The sequence below is a fragment of the Orbicella franksi genome, chromosome 13 (genome assembly GCF_964199315.1).
Source record: "Orbicella franksi chromosome 13, jaOrbFran1.1, whole genome shotgun sequence".
In the NCBI taxonomy this organism is placed as follows: domain Eukaryota; kingdom Metazoa; phylum Cnidaria; class Anthozoa; order Scleractinia; family Merulinidae; genus Orbicella; species Orbicella franksi.
Genome location: NC_138157.1, coordinates 3,087,765 through 3,106,394, shown reverse-complemented (window position 1 = coordinate 3,106,394; position 18,630 = coordinate 3,087,765). Strand labels below are relative to the sequence as shown.

The 18,630-nt window shown below is 39.5% G+C and overlaps 2 protein-coding genes across 7 annotated transcripts in view; one reads left to right on the top strand and one right to left on the bottom strand.

Annotated features, from left to right (window-relative positions):
* LOC145466391 (uncharacterized) overlaps nucleotides 1-18,630 on the top strand; it is a 343,779-nt gene that overhangs the window by 175,618 nt on the left and 149,531 nt on the right. The gene's annotated exons all lie outside the window — the stretch shown is intronic.
* The window catches only part of LOC145466341 (uncharacterized), a 71,030-nt gene that overhangs the window by 42,804 nt on the left and 9,596 nt on the right, over nucleotides 1-18,630 (bottom strand). For all 6 annotated transcript variants that reach the window (XR_014041869.1, XM_081450055.1, XM_081450052.1 and 3 more), the window contains 27 exons: nucleotides 18,174-18,350; nucleotides 17,908-18,084; nucleotides 17,582-17,752; nucleotides 16,542-16,712; nucleotides 16,125-16,301; nucleotides 15,232-15,408; nucleotides 14,372-14,548; nucleotides 13,811-13,996; nucleotides 12,833-12,955; nucleotides 11,845-12,024; nucleotides 11,140-11,338; nucleotides 10,488-10,643; nucleotides 9,866-10,143; nucleotides 9,448-9,489; nucleotides 8,849-9,034; nucleotides 8,161-8,343; nucleotides 7,663-7,758; nucleotides 6,498-6,593; nucleotides 6,268-6,363; nucleotides 5,972-6,064; nucleotides 5,344-5,529; nucleotides 4,552-4,719; nucleotides 3,799-3,843; nucleotides 3,166-3,527; nucleotides 2,492-2,786; nucleotides 1,286-1,594; nucleotides 102-383 (listed from right to left, as the gene is read on the bottom strand). Coding sequence is in view for 5 of the 6 variants with exons in the window: in XM_081450055.1 (XP_081306181.1) it covers nucleotides 102-383; nucleotides 1,286-1,594; nucleotides 2,492-2,786; nucleotides 3,166-3,527; nucleotides 3,799-3,843; nucleotides 4,552-4,719; nucleotides 5,344-5,529; nucleotides 5,972-6,064; nucleotides 6,268-6,363; nucleotides 6,498-6,593; nucleotides 7,663-7,758; nucleotides 8,161-8,343; nucleotides 8,849-9,034; nucleotides 9,448-9,489; nucleotides 9,866-10,143; nucleotides 10,488-10,643; nucleotides 11,140-11,338; nucleotides 11,845-12,024; nucleotides 12,833-12,955; nucleotides 13,811-13,996; nucleotides 14,372-14,548; nucleotides 15,232-15,408; nucleotides 16,125-16,301; nucleotides 16,542-16,712; nucleotides 17,582-17,752; nucleotides 17,908-18,084; nucleotides 18,174-18,350 (4,788 nt within the window). In the remaining variant the exon portion in view is untranslated. The remainder of the gene's footprint in view (nucleotides 1-101; nucleotides 384-1,285; nucleotides 1,595-2,491; nucleotides 2,787-3,165; nucleotides 3,528-3,798; nucleotides 3,844-4,551; nucleotides 4,720-5,343; nucleotides 5,530-5,971; nucleotides 6,065-6,267; nucleotides 6,364-6,497; nucleotides 6,594-7,662; nucleotides 7,759-8,160; nucleotides 8,344-8,848; nucleotides 9,035-9,447; nucleotides 9,490-9,865; nucleotides 10,144-10,487; nucleotides 10,644-11,139; nucleotides 11,339-11,844; nucleotides 12,025-12,832; nucleotides 12,956-13,810; nucleotides 13,997-14,371; nucleotides 14,549-15,231; nucleotides 15,409-16,124; nucleotides 16,302-16,541; nucleotides 16,713-17,581; nucleotides 17,753-17,907; nucleotides 18,085-18,173; nucleotides 18,351-18,630) is intronic.

Below are 18,630 nucleotides of genomic sequence, written 5' to 3'. Positions count from 1 at the left end.
TGTTGTTGTTGTTACTGTTGGTGGTGGTGGTGTTTGCGTGCCTTTCTTTCGGGGGGGGGGGGGGTGAGGGGTACACGTACACCCTGTCATTCATTACTTACCATTCTCAGTCACCGTAAGAGTAATGGCAGCGTTTTTGGTGGTGATGGGTTTAAGCACAATGGACGGCTTATAGTTAATGTAGAACTTGGTCTTATCGTTCGTCTTCAAGACTGCTTCAAAGCGGCAGGGCAGAGGCGACTTGACTTTCTTTGTAATGAGAGCAATCACGTTTTTACGGACAACAAAACCGCCGACAGGATCCCCATCTGAAGGCTTGATAACAATGTCATCCCCGGCCATATTCGAGATTCGGAGGACGAGGTAATACCACTGGTTAGAAACTGTCAAAACATTAAAATGAAGTTTTAAAGAAGGAGCAAAAAAGGACTAAGTGTTGAAAAACGTGGCCTAAGCCAAATAGGCCAGTGCGCGATGAGCAAAGTTGAGTGTTTTAAGCAATTACTCTAGATTTGACTCAACTTTATTTTGTGTTAATTCACTAGGAAGATATCGTCTAGGTATCTTGTTTGGATTCTTTTGGTTACGATGACAAACACATGCTCCGCCACACAGCAATCGACCGATGTAAAATGACTCACACGGCTTGGTTTCGAAAAAGCGTATATAAGCTTCTCCAGGAAATGTCACCATTGCCGTGAAAGATTGCTGTTCATAGAGGTAAGACACCTTTTGCCCGCAATGGAGTCATTTCGACCTTTCAACTGCTATACTGCTACTCTTCAATGGGCTACAATGAACACTAGATGTTAGCAGTCGAAACGTCGCGATCTACATCTCAAATGACTGCATTGTGAAACAAACGATACTTATGATGATCTTTTGACTTAAGCATAGTCAATTAACTATGACTTAAGTTACTAATATTCACAAGGTGACTTGAACATGCGTCTAAACTGACTCTCGATTAAGCATTAATCATACAGCGTTTGAACTATTGGGCGCTGAAGGAGAATACGTGTACGCTAAAGCAGCTCAGTCACGGTATTTTGAGTCAGTTTGGCCACTTACAAAATTACCTTTAAATTGAAGGAATCCTAAAAATAATAGATTACTATGATAGAAAAACATCAACGAGATAATAATAAACCATAAAGGAACAAAATGGTTAAGGATGGAAACGACTGGCACGGATTACAAATGACGAAATTTTCAAGACGTACAAACCGTGACTAGCTCCTCTAACATGCAAGTAAAGCGAATGACAGTTTGCAGTAGAAGTTACCTGGCTTGCCAATGACCAGATGGATTGGTATCACATTCTTGCTCTTCACAGGTCTCAGTGTCTTAATCTGTGTCCCATTTATCAAAAGAAATTGTTTTCTCGTCTCAGCATCAACAACAGCAAACTGCAAAGCCGGAACGTTCGGTTCCACAACCGGACAGTCTTTTGTAATCATGGCAATAACATTAGCATTGATCGGCATTCCACTGGCTGGGTCGTTATCACCAGGGATAAGGAGAATCTTTTTCCCAGAGAGATTGGTGATCTTCATCTTGATGTAGTAATCCACTAGTGGTTGCTTGGACACAACTGAAAACAAGACAGAATGGTGGGACATAGTTATTCTTAGAACAATGTCAATGACATGACAATTCCAATACAGTGACATCAAGCAACAACTTTATGCAGAAATAGCACGCATATCTCAAGTTTAAAATCAACGAGCCCAAACCTAGCTACTTCAAACGACTTGCAGCCTTTACATGGCGACGAAAATTACATACAAAGTCAGCAAATCTGAGATTTTTTTTCGTTGGTCATTGACTGCGTTTCTTGCATATATTCCGCAGTTACTAGATGCCACAGTCACGATAGGCCTCCAGTTTAGTTTTGTGTATCCTCTCCGAGTACTTCAAGAATGACATTGCACACGCCTGACCTTTATGGTAATTAAAATACTAGCGCGTAAAAGGCGGTGGCTTTACGGTAGGTTTACGGAGCTTTACGGCGGTGTTACTTTTCACAACTTTACGCACCTTTAAAATACCGCTGTAAAGCTCAATCTCCAACCTTACGCAACTCTATGCCGGTAGGAAAGTTGAGTAAATTTGCGATTTCGTGCTGTGACAAACAAAATTTATTTTGCAATAAATGGAAGCAGGGATGGCGCAGTGTTGAGAGCACTCGCCTTCCAACAATGTGGCTTGGGTTCGAATCCTAAGTCACAAGAGGGTTGAGTCTGCTGTTGTTTCTCGTCCTTGCCCCGAGAGTTTTTCTCCAGGTTCTCCAGTTTTCTCTCTCCAAACCAACACTCGGATCCGAATTCTAATTCGAACACAATACGCTAACACTTTATAAACGAGTTCATCGGAGCCCTTCTGTGCGTCGCGCGTAAATAGGAATTACATTTACATTTTTTTCCAATGTAGACGAATGCCGACTGAAACAGGGATCAACTACATCTGTTAGGAAAACAGATCCACTTACTGTTCTTCCAGAAGAATCCAAAGACCTTGTTAACCCATTCCTGGGTAAGGTACTGTTTAAACACAGCTATAGATGACATATAGACCAGGCCACACATTTGGTTGGACTCTTGTTTTAGACCACGCCCAACAGCAAAGTTTGGTTTTCCACTGTACACAGGTACAGGAGCTGGGTTAGCTTGAGCTGCCGTCAGGCTGGCTTTTAGATTGCTGTTACCGTAAAACTGAAGTCCCGTTTTTGGATGCCAGGTTATTAAAATGTAGCACCAGAAGTCAAACGCAGCTGGGGTTTGCACCTGAAATGTTTAAATAATTTAGATGAGTTAGCGAGCTATGGGATAATAAGTAGGCCTTATTATTGTTACTTTAACAGTGGCTTCTTTGAAGAACCATTGCAGCCAACCTTAAAGGTGCTCAGTCAAGGTATTTGGAATTATTTTGGTCACGTACAACATCACCTTTAAATTGAAAGAAAGCTGAAAATGATTGTATACCAAGATAGAAACACACCAAAGAGACAATAATAAACCATACAAGAACAAGGATGGTTAGGGATGGAGAAGATTGACGCGGATTACAAATGACGAACTTGAAAAATTTGGGCTTAAGTTTTCAAGACGCGCGAACCGTGACGTAGCTCCTTTGAGGTCATGCATATCAAATCCATGAACAAACCTGCCAGGTTCCCTTTGAAGACGTGACGCGGGCAACAAGCATTCCTTTAATGACGTAAAGTGACACACCTTGAGATTTGACGCTGGGACCAGTGTCTATGATGTATCTTGGCTGATTGCAATACTTGATAGACAAGTCTAAACGAATTTTGATACCAATAGTGAAGCCTTTCAAGCAATTGTCCGGATTAAGGAGACAGTCTTGAGCTGAAATTGTTGTGGAAAGCCACGTTTTGTTGACAATTTGGAAGCCCATGTTAAGAAGACTCGCTTGTCCGTTGATAAGCAAGGGAGGAATTCCGTAGACTTGATTCTTTTGCAAGGCCAAGAAGTACCAATAATAACTGGCAGGAACAGGAGGCTCTACAAGGAAAAAGAAGGAGAAATGAGAAAAAAATGAACAGTCTTTCAATATTTGCCTCTCAAGTGAACGCGATCTTCCTGGACGTACACAGTGCCCAGGAAACTAAGATAGACAAGGAAAGATTAAAAAAGATTCAAACCTACTGTCATCGCAAACGTTCTACCAACTGAACTTTGAGGCTATTAGGTAAGGGGTGATTTTCCAATTACCATGCAATAATTCAAAAATATGAAATATATCACAAGAACACAGTGCATGTACTGTACTAACCTTTAGGCCCTGGGCCTGTTGGAGTAACTACTGTCGGTTTTGGCCCTAAGGAAATAAAGTCAGAGTAAATTTAGAGCAAATTTCAGCCTTGAAACAAACTTTATAAAGTCGCCAGGCGACTCATTTTTATGGATTTTCAAAACGAGCGTCCATCGACTGAGCGTTTGTTTGAAATCGTCCTTCAATAAAACGTACCCTGAACTCGATCTAGCTAACATAACTCTACAAGCTCAATCGTTGATTTGTACATTTAGCTTTTCTCATAGTTGAGAGCGGTTTTCAGTCGAGTGTCGAAAGTAATCAGGCAATTTCTTTGGTCTTGCTTCTGGTTTTACTACGGTTTGAGATCAGCTGAGTACGTTGGTTTTGGCTTTACAACACCAACTTCAAAATCACTGTAACAAAACAGATGTCTCTTGTTACACGTCCAATACAAATCACGAAAGAGACGAGTCTCGGTGATGCAGAAATCCTTGTTGTATCTCTAAGTGGAAGATCTAAGTCTCCCTTGAGGGTATATCACGCAAGAATCCAGGCCATCTGACTGACAAAAGTAATTGGTAAGAGTGTGGCAAATAGGTCATTTCCGAGTTGGCTTTTGCCTCTGTGTCAAAATGAGTCTTCGTCCAAAACCATTCATATGAAAACATGTTCCGCGTAGAGGTTCATTTTCTCGTAAATCAAACTCATTTTCATCTGAAAGGTTTCCACGAGGACTCGCTTTGAAACAGAGACAACTGTAAGAGTACAAACCTGTACATCTGGCTTGACATTCCGCCTCTGTTGGGAAGATGTTTTCATTCCCGAGGCAATTTGCAAATTTGAAAGATTTGCACTGTTTGGCGGTGGAATCGAAATAGTATCTCACTTCTGCGTTAAGACACTGCTCTGAGTTCCATACTCTCTGGCAAAAAGCTGCGTCTGAAGGGCATACAAAGAAAACAGAAAAAAAAATCATGGGTGCTTCTAGATTAGAGATAATCCTTGAGTCCCACCTCTTTAAAAGCCCATAGATTCGGAGATGAGAGAGCCTCCGTTAAGAGGGTCTGAATGGGAGGGTTCAATAGGGCTGTAAATGTAAGCTTTTATTTCAGATGCAAGCAAGCCATTTGTGCCAGGATAGCCAAGTCTTTGTCTGAATCAATAAACCCTATGTAAATAACTTTACTGTGAAGCAGCTAAAGAAAATATTTCACTGCTTGAAATTAAATTGCGTGACTCTAAATGAAACTGTGACCCTACGTGACTTTTTCATTGTAACTCGGCCTTCTTTGGTAACTCGCCTCACAAAAATATACTTTACTAGAGCTGATAGACTTAACTCGGTAAGGAAAAGGCCTTGCTCGCCAACAAGGCGCGAGTTGGAGCGGTGCAACACGCGTGGCGAAGAGACAAGACCGCGCGCGTGTTCTCGCTTTCACGCACCCTTCCAACTTGCTCCCTATAATTACTTGCGCACCTGCTTCTCAGGCCAAGCCTTATTTTGACAAGTGTACCTCTCCTTTTACTTAACAGGATAGCCTGGTGTGAGATAAAGTAGCTTACCACACATTTGCTCGCAGTTCTTTCCTGAATACAAGTGGGACATATTTCTGTAGCTACAGTGATTCAAGACCTCTTGTAAGAAGCTAATACAAGGTGTGCTTTGTTCATTTACAGACGCCTTGCTCACAACTTGCTGTATGTCGAGTTGACAAGGACCCTCTGGTTTGCCAATATCACATGGAGAAACTATTGAGTGAAAGATAAAGGAGTGAAACAAATGTGATTTGAACGAAGTCTAAACGTGGAAATTGAGCCTGAGCTACCGTTGAACTTCTCTATCCCGAACTCGTATATTTCGAACTACCCCCCCCCCCCCCCCTCCACACACCCAAATCAGATCATTTTCCCGTGGATATTCTTTTTCAGTCATTTACTATCCCGCTACCTCGAATAACTCAGCGCATTTCCCTTGAGAGTTAGAGCCAACAGGTTCAATTACATACACACATGTACCCTGTAACAACAACAACAACAACAAACACATCTCCGAATGCGTGTTCAGTTTCAGTCCCAGTAAAAGATGCCAGATATTCGAGTCTACAAATTCTATAAACCTGACAGCGTAGGGACTGATTAGTCGTTCCTTAGTTACAATTAACCAATCAATTAAAAAAAAAATGACCCTCACCTATGTTGCAGTTAGTCCCTTTATATCCAGCTGCACAGACACATTTATTGTTGACACAAGTTCCTCCATTGAGGCAGTCTGGTTTGCAGGTAGCTGCAATTAAAAAAATATCTTCAATTTTTGTAGTACAATTACAAGCTAAAAAGCAGTCGAGGAAGGTAGTAAACACATATGGTATTTTTGTCCAAAATTCAGTATATTTTACTCGCTTAGCGACATATCGTATGGTTGATAAGAATGTATGCTTCATACACTACACTGTCTACTACAATAAAACGTGCTTGACCGGTACATACAGGTTTGACACCACTGGCCAGAGTAACCCGGCTGGCATTGGCACGTGTTGGGGGCAATGCACGTTCCACCATTTTGACAGACACGCTGACAAACAGCTGCAAGGAAAAACAGAAAACAAGTCATTGGATAGAAAGTATGTATCATTAAATGAGCAAATAGAGTACTAGGTTAGTACTTAAAACATTCTATAAAACAAAGAAAGAAAGTATGAAAATGCTCAGATACTCACGAACGCCGCAGGTTGTGGTCTTATATCCATTAGGGCATTTACACTGATTAGGTTTAGTGCAAGTTCCACCATTTTGACAAGGAACTTTACAAATTGCTGTAGACGAAAGAAAAATATGTACAATGAAATATTAGGAATGAGTGCGCACAGGAACAATATGCACTGAACTTCTAAAGGGTCACCGGCTTGGTTCAAGTTCCCAGACTGTGGCGAAAGAAAGTTAATATAGCAGTAGAGAAAGAAAAAAATTCAAGGTCGCCTCTCGTTTTATCTCATCTGATTTCTGCCACTTGTAGCGTCAAGTCTTTCACTCACGGAGCCAAACCTTCAGTCGAAATTGAAAGAGCTAAAGCACGGTTTTCGCACCTTTTCGTTTGCAATCTGTGCTAATCTTCTCCATCCTTAACCATCCTTATTCATTTATGGTTTATTATTATCTCTTTGGTGTTTTTCAATCTTGTTCTATCTATTTTCGGGTTTTCTTCAATTTAAAGGTAATTTTGTAAGTAGCGAAAATAACTCAAAATACCGTGACCGAGCTCCTTTAGTGTGGTTAATCTTTTAAGTTCATTATCGCACAAATGATGACGATGAGTCGTTGTTCTTAAACACGCACTTTCATATAGGAGAATCTTTGTTTACAATATGTGCCTCATTACCATAAGCGATACAGTTTCTGATGGAGCTACAAAGAGATTAATACTGAATGTTGAAAGGGCGCAGCACGATTAACTGTCCCAAGGAATTTGAGCGCGATGTATTGAATACTTTTTGTGCGACGCGGGTTTAAAAGCTCAGAATTTTACAAAGAATGTATGAGCTCATCAGCGCTTTTGCCACACAGAAATTTTGATGTTTTTGAAAGCCAATTTCTCCTGGACTATTACACCCAAAGAGCCAAAAATTTCACCACTTACTAAGTTTCACAAGCTCTTTAAGTTTCTCTTGTAAAATCGTGTCTAGCATGATGCCTTCTATGCGCAAAGTCGTATGTTAATGAGGAAAAATGTAAACAATGACGTCAGCAAAGGTTCGCCTATACTGAAAGCAATATATTTTCCAAAAGGTTTGTTGCAAAAGACCTTTTATATACTCATGGATAGCTGTGCGCAAGTAGCATTAGCAACTGGAGACGCGGTTCAACGGCAGAATCTTGTAAACTTACGTGTTTGACAATAGTTTCCTTCATAGAGCCCTTGGCTACACTGACACTGTGCATTTACACACGTACCGCCATTCTGACATGCTGGGACACAAACACCTACCACAAAATTACATACAAAATATTAGTCACACAAGAAACTGTTGGTCCACACCAAAAGTCAACGCAAAACAAATAAGAAACTTAATCTAGGGTAATTAAAACTGGAAAGCTTGATCAGCTCATAAGTAAGCAAAACCAACCAAGACCGGCTTGTTACAGCTGCAGCTCATAAAATTGGTTTAGACTATATAAACGTTTTCGCAAAAGGTTACTCAGGGCACTTAATCGTAAAGCTTAAATCAAGCAAAATACGTCATAACATCAAAGACAAGACATGAAAGGACTAAAGAAGCAGCAAAAACAGTGTACCCCAAAAGAAGCCAAAATTCCGGTAGAAACAATAAAACCATTTTTCACAATAAAACCATGATAATCTTCTGATGTATCTGAACAACTTACTTGGGCAGGGTTCCATATTGCAGTTTTGAGTTTCTAGTTGTGGACCCAGTCCCTGATCCAGACATGTCTTTCCTTCGTTCTGAGGAGGAGGGTTAGTGCAGGATCGATTGCGCATTTGTGTTCCTCCACCACAAGTTGCTGTGCACTCTGACCACTGAGTCCAGGGAGTGTAGGCGCCATCAACTGAAACAAAGTAACATGATAAGGAATTACGGTCTCGCAGATTTCTACTAACAAAATATAGTTTACTAAGTTGTTTCAGTGGAACAGCCAGTCTACAGTTCACCAGGATACAGGCAGGTACAGTCTAACCTCCAATACCTGCATCAAACGGGCAGCACTGAGTGTCTGTATGATAGATACATGAATTCTGCTTTCCATGGAACGAGACTAATTTTCCGTAAATTGTTCCTAAATTGTCTGCAACGAGGTTAATTTTCCAAGAGGTGTTCGTGTTATGGAAGAGAGATCTCATAAAAACTGGTTTCTTAAGGACAAAGTGAGCTGTCCGCAGCATAGCGGTTTCTGTATTACAGGTACGGGACAAAGATTACATGAATTCGGTTTTCGCTGGCACCAAGTAAATTGTTTGTTATATACAGCTGTAATTGTCCATATCATGGAGGTGTCTGTATGAAAAGGTTTCCGTCTGCTGCAATTAAATTTGGAATTCTATTCCATACGTTACCTTTGACCCCCGGGCAAGCTTCAGGGTTACAATTCCTCGTTTCCATGTTCCCCCCTATTGAGGAGCAATCAGAACCTCCATTGAGTGGTACAGGGTTGGTGCAATTCCTGGTTCTCACTTGAGTACCACCCCCACAAGTCACTGGACAAGAAGACCATTGGGTCCATTCATCATAGCCACCGGGAACTGCAAAGGGATATTAAAACATGTCAGGCGGCAACTTATATCTAGAATCTCATGTTACTGTTACATCACTCAGCAGCCTACAGTGTGGTGTGGTATGATGATTATACATTTAAAACCATTGAAAGCCTCATACCAAGCGTGCATGACACTTGCAAACTCCACGACACTTGCCAAGAAACCTTAACCTTGTACATCCTAGTCTCCAGGCAGACGTCTTGCGTGAAGCAATAGAAATAGTGTGAGCCTACGGCATGCGCTTTATTCACTTTTTACAATTCTGACCAGTAATGCTCGTCACAAGATCTAGGCACCAGGATTGTCTGTGATCAACAGATTGCGTAGTGTGGTCCAGATGCTTTTTTATCACCCTTACACAATTAACTGTAACATCGCTTATTACATGTATGTCATACCTGGGAAGGGACACATTGGATCTGGTTTTCCTTCTGCTGGAGCTGTACAAAGAAATACAAGAAATGTAAGCTACGTTACATATCTGGATTTACACATTGTTTTTCTTCCTTTCTTTCTTTTTTTTTTTTTAAGAAAAGTTATGAACACACGAAATTTGACCTACAAAAATCAAAGACAACACTTGTAACTTGCAAACACGGCCGCCATTTGTTTCAAGGAATTGCTAAACGTAGGATTTCATAACTTTCCATGCCATTCGTTCTGACAGAGAATTTTATTGGGGTGATTGCGTCGATCAGTTTACACAATGTTCTTGAGCATATAGATATAAATAAATTTACATTTACATTTGCTTGGAGCGCTCTAACCGCTTGCAGGTATGCAACGTTTGCTAAGTGTACGTGTATGTTTACCAACCTTGTAGCATTGTGGAAGACTCTTTGATCCAGTACCAAATCATTCCTGGGTTCTCCGCATCACCAGCGATCCACTTAGCAGGTTGATTGTCAGCAGTTTTAGACACAATCGTACCATACCTGGCTTGGTCTTGACAATCGGATGTCGTCAATAGAGATTTCTCATCATCCACAGCCAGGTACGGCATACGTTTGCCGATGCCCGTTTGGTCTTCAGGCCACGTGCCAAACTTTTTCAACAGCTGCACTCCGGTTTGTCCGCAATTTGAAGATGTGAGGCTAAGCAAATACAAAATTAAACAAGAGTTCGTAAGTGAAACTGTGTTCGCTTACTGTGTTGCTTTTTGTGGTGACATCTGTTGAAGTCTGTTGATGTCCGTATGTCTGTTAACGGGCGTGAAGTTACATATGTACCCGCGCAAAATAAAAAACATAAAATGCATAGACAGGCTATGTCTGTAAAAATGTTCAGTGCGACTCAACTTTATTTTTTTTCTTGAAGAACAAAATAACAAAGAGCATCAGTGCTAAAAAGAAAGACAAGTACTAAAATAATACAATTTTTTTATAAAATAGCCTTTCATAAGATTATAGGCTTTATACGACTAAATAAGATCATTTACCTGTAATTTTGAGGTGCAACAAAAATTCCACCATTGGTTCCCCTCTCTCGTGCTTCCAGCCGATACAGGTAATAAGGACTAACAGCAATGGACTTGATTGTGTCTCCCTCATTTAGTGCCGAGTAATCCTTGGTTACAGAAGGCTCTGCTGCATTCCTTCAATTAAAGGACAGAAAAGTTGGTAAGGTAAGGGATGAAACTAAAGGTGTATAAAGAGGTCCGACACAGGTAAGGGGGTATACAAGCAAATTTGTACGTATGTACAAGTAAGTACTTCCAAGAGATCAGCTGATTTAGATCTGTCCACGTGTCATCGCCAAAAAAAGTAACAGGTTAATAGACCAAAATGCCAAGATATCACTAACATGGGTACCCGAAGGCAAACGAGAGGCGTGGAGAAAAACGGTCGACAAGGAGAGAGAACATCTCGGATTCAAGACCTGGAGCCAAGGGAGGCGGAGGTGTGAAAAAATAACGAGTTGCTTGGAGGAGACAGATGAATGGCCTTAGTCTCCACGAGGAGAGAAACGAAAGATGATGGTGATGAAATAACCAAAATCTGTTTCGATACACATCGCAAGTGAGAGAAAGAAAATAAATGTAAAATAAAGACAGCCTAGCAGGACAGAACAATACCACAGGATGTACATACCTGCTTTTGACATTGTCCTTGGTCCAGCCCTGATTGGTAGCACTAGTTATCATTAAGGTCCACCCTCCATTGTCATGTGTCATGTCGCAGAAGACGTTGCCTGTCTCTGCTGAGTTCGGCTTTTGTAAGTAGATGGTGTAAAGACCATCAGTTTTACTGTGGCAGCGTTCAAGAAATTCACGGCATGAACGAATGGGAACTGCAAAGTTTGGAGAAAAATAAGTCAATACTTTCCAGCACTGACATTAGTGAAATCTTCTTCTGCAGTGGAAATGTTTCACAAGTTAAGTGAAACGCATTGCAACCAAATTCTTTGAAGCCAGTCCATTTTGGCTAAGTAGTCAGATTTTCATGCTCAAAATATCTAGAAAAGGATAACACCAAGGTCAACTTCTTTCATTCTAGTAACTAACTGAATGTCGTAAGGTAAGCATTGCGCACAGAGCGCAACTTCTATACACTGTAACATTTGCGTGTAAAATGCAGGCTTAACTGACATGGTTATTATAATCCTAATGGTTTCATATCTAAAGCACAATTTAGCTTCCTACAGAATTAATTTGGATTGGTTTATCTAAAAGATTGCAAAATCTGGATTAGGAACAATTTTAAATCTTGTGGTTCCAGCGGATCATCGGTAAGTGAATTATTCAAAGAATACATGTGTAGCACAGTAGCCTGAAGGAGTTACATTAGTGTACTTACTTTTCGGTGGAGGGCAAGGCTCTACGTTACATTCTTTAGTTTCCACAGGTTTTCCAGGGCATGTTTTGCCTCCGTACATTGGCATGGGGTTTATACAAACTCGTGTTCTTGATGAAACTCCTCCTCCACAAGATTGTGAACATTCAGTCCAGTTGGACCAGGGAGAAAACCCGCCATCAACTACGAAAAATGAAAAATTCAATGCTTATCAACAGAAAATTGAAGTATAATAAAGGGATATTGTCCTTTCCTGAAAGAACACGTGTTAATAAGTATAACAGGGAGCGCGCTATCATTTTGCTTTATTATTCTACGGTAGACAAAAACAATGTTTCTACAATCGTGGACAAACGTCCTTGGGGAACAGGTGTAATGCAACGAATTGTCTGTGTTTCACACCTGAAGTTTGAAAAAAAAACAACAAAAAAAAACAAAAAAACAAAAAACAAAACAAACAAACAAACAAAAAAAAAACCTTTTAAAAAATGCTTTGCTGTTCCCCCTTCTCTACCTAATATAATATTGAAACTCGGAAGAAATTGCAGGTACTAGCTTTCAACACTGTATGCGGGGTCGGGGAGAGGCTGTGCAGGTAAAGTTGTATTCGCGTCTGGTGTGTGTGCAAAAAAAGCCAAAAGTGCCTACTTGTTCTAAGACTTTTGTCCGTGATTGTAGCTTGGAAAAGAATAAAAAACTGTATGGAAGCAACAACGTTGAGAATTTGCAATAGATTTTTAAAAAAAATTAATTAATTGGCTTTTAGAGATTTCATGCCTATCTGAGCCAGAAGTTATTTCAGGAATCAAATTCAGTAGTCGAGTATTACTCAGAACACTAACATTGTGTCATTGGCCACATACTGACAATTCTCTTTGTATACTCGTGTATTAAAATGAAAGAGACGTATCACTGCAAACACTGGTCCTGAAGGTATACAATACAACGTACAGTGGTTTTAACTAAGACCAAACTTAAACCATACATGTACCTGGACATGGGTAATTGTTACAAGCTATGACTTTCTTTGTCATCTGTCCACCAATGTTGACCATTTTGAACTTTTCACCGCCGCCACATGTTTTGGAACACTCAGACCAACCAGTTTCTGGAGCTGAAAAAAAATCAGAAAGGAAAAGTTGTTTTAGTCTGCATTCCAAGATGTCTGTTTATTTACTAATATCCTGTTCACCTGACTTAGTTTGTACCAATACTTATAAGAAGCGTGCACTGAGATATCTTCGACTGCCTAGTTCTCCTGTCTGCCAATGGCTGTAGAGAATATCGAAACCCTCTCAAAAGGTGTTAAATTGCCCCAACCCAAAGAATTCCTTCCCGCCACCTCTCTAGACATTCTAAAGTACAGAGTGCATTAATTCTTTTCTTCAAGATTTTGGTTTTAAAACCTCCTTCACTCTCAGTACAATGCATAATTTCCAATGACCTTGCTGCAGGATACGTACTCTTAATCAAAATTCCATGACTTTCCATGACCTTTTCCATGACTTTTCTGAGTTTTCCATGACCAAAGTTAAGTAACTCTTCTCTCAGTAGTATCAAAACAATCACTTATTTAACAGATTTTCCAGCATTATAATGGATGAAATGCCTGCTTGTGTCTATCTGTACTGTAATTAAAGCCTGTTTCAGACTCATCTGTTATTTTCTTCGATTTTTGTCTATTTTGCCTTTTTGTCCTCAGAAAGCATATTGCTTTTCCAAGACTTTTCATGACCCACACTTGAATTTTAAGACTTTCCAGGCCTGGAAATTGAAATAACAAATTCCATGACTTTCCAGGCTTTCCATGACCTGTACGAACCCTGTCGCATGGGGTGGCTACCAAATCCAATAATATTTTCCAGAACTGAACAAACATCACCTACATAGTACATACATCTACACATTCGACATCCACCAACTTGGCAGCATGTTTTTACTATATAAAGAACAAAGAGAATAAACGTACGTCCAGGGCACACTTCAAGGTAGCAGGCTTTAAATTCTGTCGGTTCACCGAGGCCAATAGCCATACAGTCACCTCCTCCATTACTGGGTGCAGGGTTGTTGCACATCCTCATCCTGTTTTGCTCTCCACTGCCGCAAGTTACACTACATGGTGACCACTCTTGCCAAGGAGAGTAACCACCATTCACTAAATTGGAATGAGAATTATTAAACAATTAACATAAAATTGGACAAGAATGGGCTAATAAAAAAATTACAAAAACGTTCACTGGCTATAAAAAGTTAAAAAAATTTTGCGCTTTGACTGTCAGACTACAGTTTCCGATGGGTAAAAATGGAAAAATAGACAATCATGGTTTGAGCTAACATGGGTAATTTAATTATACATTAGAAAATGACCTGAAGGGAAACGAAAATTGCTTCGAGTTAGCAGCAAGTTTGAGTTATCAAGTTTTCCAGGGAAAATCTACTTAGGTCCGAGTTACTGCCAGGTTTGAGCTAGCAAAAGTGCGAGTTATTGGGGGTTGACTGTACTTTTGATGCTGGCTTTGTAAACACTAACCAGGGCATGGATCACTCTTGCATTTCACTGTCTCAGAGGATGATCCCAGAGATGAACAGTCCTTTCCACCAAACTCTGGTGCAGGATTTGTACACTGACGTGACCTCAAAGACTCTCCACCACCACAGGTGACTGTGCACTGTGTCCAGTCACTCCAGGGAGAGTAGCCACCATTAACTAAAACAACAAACATAAGCCTATTCAATGAAAATATATGTACATATACTATAAGAACAGTATTAATTCCAAGTTGTACTTTAATTTACACTTTACAGTTTTTAAGTACTGCTGCATTAAGTGTGTTTTTAAATTATATTTGCTTGTCTCACGATGTGGTCACTTGTGATGTATATCACAACATTAGTTTAATCTCAATTACAGTAGGTACTGACCATTATAGTATTATTATTTTTTTGTTTGTTTTCTTTGGGCGGGGGGGGGGGGGGATTTTTGTGGGAGACAGTTTTCTGGGGCATGAAACTAGTTTCTCACCTTTAGGTTGTGCATGATTTTATTTTTTTGGTGGGCAATAACTTGTACAAGGATTTTTTTTAAAGTCAAACACAGGACCTGAATAAGACAGTAGAAGGCACTTGCTCATTATTTGTCCATGGCTCCCCTTGCACAATTTTTTTTCTGCAGTTTTTGTTGTGCAGGATTTTTTTTGGAAATTGCCCAACACCGTCTCAAAAAACTAATGGTCTGTCCCTCAGGTAATGAGGTCCACTGGTTACACTTCACCTACAAAGCATGATGCCCCACTGCTGATCAGGTTAGGTTTCGAGAGCTGTGATTGGTACAATTTGAGATGGAAATAAAAGGGATGTTTGTTTACTCAGACTCTATTACTGTTATCTTACCTGGACACGATTGTGGGTTACAAGCCTGGGTGATAATTTCTGGTCCATCCAGTGAGCAGTCTTTGCCACCATACTGGGGCAAGGGGTTTGTGCAGTTTCTTGTTCTCTTTACAGTTCCACCACCACAAGTGACACTACAGGCTGTCCATGGAGACCACTCAGTGTATCCACCATTTACTAAAACAACACATCAGCTACAGTTAGACTAACATCTAACAAGGGAAATGCTGTGCTTTATCCCATGAAGTAATATATAATAAATAATATAGTAATAAATGTAATGCTGTGTGTTACAAGGTACATTTCCCTTATAAAACAAATCTTGATGGTTTAATACTAAATTAAAATATACTAGATTCTGAACCAATTGAATGTACAGTTAGAGTAGAATGCTCCACCACAGGTTCTTATGTAGCAGCGCGTAATTTGTAACATAACAATTTTCACCTGGTTTTTCACCAGGGACTAGAAATTTCTTATCTTGACATTAAGTCCTAAATTTTCTTCTACAAAGAATATCTAATATTTAGAATAATAAAAAATAACTTTAAAATGAATAAATAATAAATTTAATGATAAATATGAACATATAATATATTGTATTAAATAATACAGATCTAACATGAATTTAGAATTGGCAGCCATTTATGAAAAGGATCTATGAAAGGTATATTTCAGAAACTGTAGTACCTACATGTACTGTCCTTTAAAAGTTACCTACTAGAATACTACTAAAATTTACCAGGAGAAGAACTATGTACAACACATATATGTACATGTTCATGGGAAATTTTAAAATTTGATTGGTTAATATATTAGAGCATGCAGACTTTGCAAGGTGTGCAATCTATTTGACTGTAACTAATAATAAATGAATGCAAGTTAACACTTACTTGGGCATGGTATGGTGCCACATTTCTGTGACTGAGAGCCTGGTCCATAAATGCTGCAGTCTTTGCCGCCATTTGATGGAGCGGGGGCAGTGCAAGTTCTTGTTCTCTGCTGCATACCTCCACCACATGTGGCACTACACTGCGAATATGGAGTCCATTGAGTGTAGCCTCCATCAACTGACATATAAAAAAAAATGTTAGGTAGTTTCAGTGAGCCAGAATTATAAAACATGTACTGCCAAATTTCTTACATCATGGATCAATCATCCTAACCAATCATCCTTGTGCTTTCCCACAAGAAAAGTACCTGACTTGTGTCCACTTAAAAGCTACATGAATGTACATAACATATTTTACTGTAACAAAAATTACCCTGTAATTCACAGTATTCCACTTTTGTCAGAATGTCTAACTTACCTGGACAAAGTTGTGTGTTACATTCCCTGGATTCAGTCGTTGGACCATAACAAGGATTGCCTCCATTTTGTGGCACTGGATTAGTGCAAGTTCTCATGCGCACCTCATTTCCTCCACCACAGGTAACAGAACAGGTGGAATAGTTACCCCATTCAGCAAATCCTCCATCAACTAGAAAACATCAGGTAATGCAGTCAGCATCCAAATTAGAACAGTAATGAATGAATGAATTTTTAAGTTGAACTTAATGCTGGTGAAAACCATGTAATGGACTAGCATCCCATTCAAGGAGGAGTAGAAATACTCCTATTCACTTCATGCTACAGAAACTGAGATAAGCTCTGAGCTGCTGGGCCACTTGGCTCATATGCAGACTTCATTATACATGTACATGTACCTAAGTTACATTATTTAATAATCCTAAGTAATTAAATACATGTACTAACATTTAGTAAGATGCTAAAGATGATGTGGTCTTCGACATGATTATCAATGGACTTGATAAGCGGCTCTTAAGCTTGAGGATACTTACATGTACAGTGTATGCATGTATGTTATGGTTCAATTGTTATCTTTACCTCAATTTTTTTCCAAACCAGTTTGATTTTTGTCAAAGGGGATGGGTAGTCCAGGACCAAAAGCTCATTACACCAGCAATTATTGGGGACTACAATGGCAGACTACAAAGGCAGACTACAAAGTCAGAGATGTGTGTGTTCAAATCTACTGGAGTACAAAATCTTCTTGTTGGAGTAGGTATAGGAGTATTATGAGATACGGGATCCTGGTGGGGGTGCGGTAACAGTAGAGACTGCAGGAGAGGGGTGGGTGGTGTGTATACTACTGTTTTAAGAACCCCTCAAAAAGTGAAGAAAAAATTGGTTTAAAAAAAAAAATCAAAGCAGAGGTAAAGATTTAACCACACAATATATATGGCACACTCTTGAAAAATCTATGAAATTTTTTTTTTAGTTTTCTATTGTAATTATTGATTATTTAGCTTTAGATTATTTCTCACTCTAATACAGTCCAGTACTCACCTGGGCAGGGCTGTGTGTTGCACTTTCGTGACTCCACATAAGATCCAGAACAATTCCTGCCTCCAAACAGTGGTAATGGATTAGAGCATGATCGAGTGCGTGTTTGAACTCCTGTACCACAAGTCTTGCTACACACTGAGTAGTTAGAATATGGTGTAAATCCACCATCCACTACAAAAGAGGGGAAAAAAAGCAAAAAAAAACAGAAACAAATATTAAGAAAAAATTGCTTTTAGGAGCATGTGTCATTGGGAACACCAAAGATATCTTATGGAATTACAACATAGATCCTTTTTAGTCAAAGCTCAACAACCACAGTACTATACCTGGGCATTTTTGTGTGTTACATTTTCTTTTTTCATAATCTAACCCAAAGCTCGAGCAGTCCTTCCCTCCGAGTTTTGGTTCAGGATTGGTGCAGGTACGAGTTCTAATCTGTTCTCCTCCACCACAAGTCTCAGTGCAGTCTGACCAGTTTGTGAATGGAGAGTAACCACCATCAACTAAAATAAAGAGAATTGAATTTTATTTTATTGGTCATTTAATTTTTATAACATTAAATAAATAACAAATTGAAAGCACAAATTCTTACTTGGACACTCTTTTAAGTTGCACTCTTTAGTTTCCACAGGTGGACCAAATGCCGAGCAGTTCTTTCCACCATGTTGAGGGGGTGGGTTTATACAGCTTCTGGAACGTGTTTGTACTCCTTTGCCACATGTCACGCTGCATTGCATGAATTCTGACCACTCACTGTAATTTCCGTCAACTGAAATAAAACATGTGAAATACAACATGCTGAGAACTGATTGATAATAATTTGGAAATAAAAACACAGATCTTGCAATAAGTGATGCATGTAACTGTATTGCTGGGAACAATGTTCACAATCTCACTATCAGTTCAAACTCTATGTCCAGTAATTGTTAAGCTATGTAAAATGCAGATCAGAGTGGAATCGATGAGTATCAAACTACGTACATGCACCACGGTCCCTGGATATATCTATTGAGCAGTAGCCAGTAACAAAAAATATAATTTTCATGTTT